The following is a 3780-nucleotide window of genomic DNA, read 5'->3' as shown; positions in this document are numbered from 1 at the left end:
TGATATGAGATCTCTATTATGGTTCTCAAATTACTAAGGAAGGGGATGTTCAGCTTTCAGCCAATAAGAAATAGAGCTAATCTCTTAAAGAACATGCTCTGTTATTCACAGTGAAAGCCAAGTTAGGATTTTACCTTTGGAGGCTATTTTTAGATAGATGCAAAAAAGTCCTACCAAGTCCCAGAGAAAAATGCATCTTGTCCTCCTTTGGCAACTCCATCTAATCATTCCACACATACTGTCCATTTCCTATTATTCTTCAATCCTTTCAGTTTCAAGAAGTTTATAGGCACGATCACCAAAGTTATTGAATTTCAGAGCTGTGAAGGACTTTAGAAATCATCTAGACTTAAACAATTGTCCAATTTTACCAGTAAGCAAACAGAGGCCAGCAATGGAAAATTAATTGACATAGATCATTCAATGAGTTTTTGGCATCATTAGAATGGGGCCCAGGGCTTCTGTTTTATTTCCACATGATTGTAAACAGTCCAATAATTTCACTTGAGAACCCTAACTAGAGGAATCAATACAATATGGGAAGCTGATGAGAAAAGAGTGTGTCAGGTGCAGGAGGGCCCAAATGGACTGGGGCTATTGTGTCTGATATATATCTATAGGGTTCCTTTAAGGTCATTGAATCTTCAGCTCAACCAGTTGAATTATGGAAAACATTCCCACGTTATCCTCTGTAATGTTTGTCTTACTGCCCTAATCAGTAAAGATTGTATTAAGTTGGGCCCCAATGCCATGGTGGGGGTAGGAATCATAGGACATATCTATGGGAACATCATAGTGAGGGGTACCAGCCTGAAAGGGAGTTGAATGCACATGCCCTGAGCTTAGACTTGCAGAGGGGTAATGTGGCATGAAGCTGTAGGATTTATCCAGGTCAGGAGAGCCATCTTGCTTCAAGGAGAAGTTCCCACTGATGCTCAAGGGTGGAGTGAGTGGGCCCTCATAAGGTGGTGTACTGCAGTCAGGTGGATGGCTCCCAAAGGATGATTCTCCCAAACTCTTGAATACTGGGGGTTTGAGATTAATAAGATGTGTTTCCATATGGCCATAAGGAGGGCTGGGGAGCCCAGGAGACTGATAGTTGAAGTTATGGACAGAAATGGCAGAGTCACAAATAGGAGATTTCTCCTCATGCTTCTCCAGGAGGACAGACTGAGGGCCCAGCTGGAGGCATCCAGCCACCAGGTTGCTTGTAGGCTGAGAGAGCCCTTTACAGAGCATCTCCACAAAGCCCTTCCCTTCAGGTGTCTGTCCAGTTTCCAGGACCTCAGACAAAGCCCAAATATAGTTCCTGGCCAGTCTAAGAGTCTCTATCTTGGAGAGCTTTTGGGTCTTTGAGTAACATGGCATGACTCTCCTCAGGTTGTCCAGGGCATCATTCAAGCCGTGCATCCGGGTCCGTTCTCTAGCATTGGCCTTGACTCTCCGAGCCCTGAATCTCTCAAGGCGAGCTTTTGTCATCTTCTTTTTCTTCGGACCCCTTCTCTTAGGCTTTTCCCCATCCTCTTCCTCCTCTTCTTCCTCCTCAATACTGTCATGCTCTTCAGCTAAGCTGCCAAGCATCCCATAAGCAGCTGGTCTTCTCTCCTCCTCCTTCATCTCATTCTGAGAGCCCAGACCTTTGTCCATCCAGGATGGTGTGTTGACCAACTCTGTCATCTCCTTGGATTTCACATAAGGTTTTGCCATTCCTAGATTCTGGAAAAGGAAATGACAATGATTAGTGTCTGTGAATATCTGCTTTAATTTAAATCTAAACTTTCTTTTTATGTCTTAGATATAAAGCACAGAATTGTATTAGGATTCAACTTATGATTATCTAATCCAAGTCCACCATTCTAAATAAGTAATCTAAGACTCAAATAAATGCCCAAAACACTAACATAGCTATGGCATATTACAAGAAAATCAACTAAAGAAAATGAAAATTGACTTGATTATTCATTGTAGTGCCAGTGCCTTACTCTTTTTATTCTCTGGTGCTTTGTCTCATGGATACTTTATGCAAAAATAACATGTAATAGTCAAACGTATTTTTCCTTCTTACCAGAATCCAGATCATAAAAGGAAGTACATAAGGTGGGCATATAAATTATTGTCCAAATAGAGAAAGTCCTGAAAGTAAGAGAGGATGCTAAAGTAATTATAACTATATAATATATATAAAATAATTATAATTACTACAAAATTTGAAAAGAATATTAGTAAGTAAACTGTTGTATTTTACACTATAAAATAAATGAAACACTGTGGTGGGATCATTCAGACTTTGCTCTCCAGAGGACTGCCCAGCCTCTATTTAGAGACATACCACATACATTTAACCTATAACATTCCATGTTTCCCACTGACTCTACCAACTGTTAGGTTCAGCCATCTTAGGAAAGAACCATACCACAACTGGCTGGTACCCCACGTGACCATGAAATATTTCTCTAACCATCACCTGAAGAGCATTTTGTTTTTCAGCAAGCACCTTGTGGTCTGTCTAGTGTAGTGGTGTTAGAGGTATTAGTGATATGGTGTCTAAAAGGATCAGGAAAAGAGAGCAGGGTTACCACTGACCATTTTTTTAAATTCGCCCATATGTTACAGTGAAAACTCTTTCATTGCACATGCATCTCACATCATCAGACAAGACTATGGCAGAGCAACTAGATTTACAAGCCAGAGGTCTACAAAGCTTATTTAAGATTATTTTAGTGCAACTATTATAATAATACTTCATTAAAAATGAAAAATCTGGAACAAATGCTAAACTTAACAGAACATAGTAGCTGCAAACATTGAAATAGCCTGACTACTTTAATTCACTTGCCTAACATATAGTGTTTAATCAGAATTTTCTTTGACAATATTGCAGTTTGAAAACCAGAAGACACCGGTGGTTTATAAACATTTTGTGTTCAATTCTGGAAGAGTGAATTGTTTTGAGATTTGCTGATCAATTTGTAGGTATATAATTTACCAAATAAAAGTATCTGAGAAGCTCAACTGGGGCATCCCTGTTTACCAGCTTAGTCTTTGAAATGTTAAACCTTCCATCACTTTTGTATATCAGAAAGGAGAGAGCATGATAAATGTTTTTTGATCCTTAAAGCTTGGGCCTCAGTCAATGAAAGCAGGATTTAGTACATAGATTTTAAAAATATAAATATATGATTTGATTTGTTTCTGGTAATTTGAACTTGTTTTCCTTGTAACCTCATTTACCTCCTATAAATAATTAATGTTACCACATTGCAAAAACAGCCTAGGTTTCATGTTAATCAGCACAGAAATCATGTCAGCTTGACTTACTCACTTAATAAGGCTTCCTGGGTAAGCAGCTTTATTGAAAACACACGTTGGAACCTATTGGTCAACTGGCTGCCCAGGCCAAGTTAGAAAATCCCACTTTTAATATGGATGATGGAGCTTGTGTGCTGAGCCGCACTTCTAACTCAGCCAGATATCCAGAGGGAGGGTGAAGGACCTAATTAACTTTCTGTTAAAGTAACACAGACCTTTCTGAGGCAGGTGCACTCTGAGGCCAAAGAGGATGGAATAGGCTTGGGAAACGCAATGTTCCACACGTAATTATAATAATGTTTGTGTAGCCTTATAACCAACCTTTGAGGGAAATAGGGATTTATGCTTGTTTTGTAGTTGAGGTCACTGTGGGTCAGAGATTAAGTGACGGAAATGCAAAGATGTAAAGCTGATAGAGCAGGACATAAAACCAGGTCTTCTGATTCCAAATCCTAGGTTTTATGTTTTTTT

At 39.3% G+C, this 3780-nt stretch overlaps 1 protein-coding gene across 1 annotated transcript; it reads right to left on the bottom strand.

Moving 5' to 3' along the window:
* Positions 1–504: 504 nt before the first annotated feature.
* NEUROD4 (neuronal differentiation 4) lies at positions 505–1707 on the bottom strand. Its single transcript, XM_006728726.3, has one exon. It carries the CDS (start codon positions 1705–1707, stop codon positions 712–714), a length of 996 nt encoding a protein of 331 aa, XP_006728789.1. The 3' UTR covers positions 505–711.
* Between the last annotated feature and the right edge of the window lie 2073 nt (positions 1708–3780).

The sequence above is a fragment of the Leptonychotes weddellii genome, chromosome 5 (assembly GCF_054177405.1).
Source record: "Leptonychotes weddellii isolate Sample4059 chromosome 5, ASM5417740v2, whole genome shotgun sequence".
Classification (NCBI taxonomy): domain Eukaryota; kingdom Metazoa; phylum Chordata; class Mammalia; order Carnivora; family Phocidae; genus Leptonychotes; species Leptonychotes weddellii.
The sequence above is the reverse complement of the archived record's forward strand: the minus strand, read 5'-3'. Positions and strand labels throughout refer to the sequence as shown.

What these genes read in the sequence shown, in the direction of transcription:
- NEUROD4 (XM_006728726.3), bottom strand. Translation starts at nt 1,707, where the DNA reads ATGGCAAAACCTTATGTGAAATCCAAGGAGATGACAGAGTTGGTCAAC.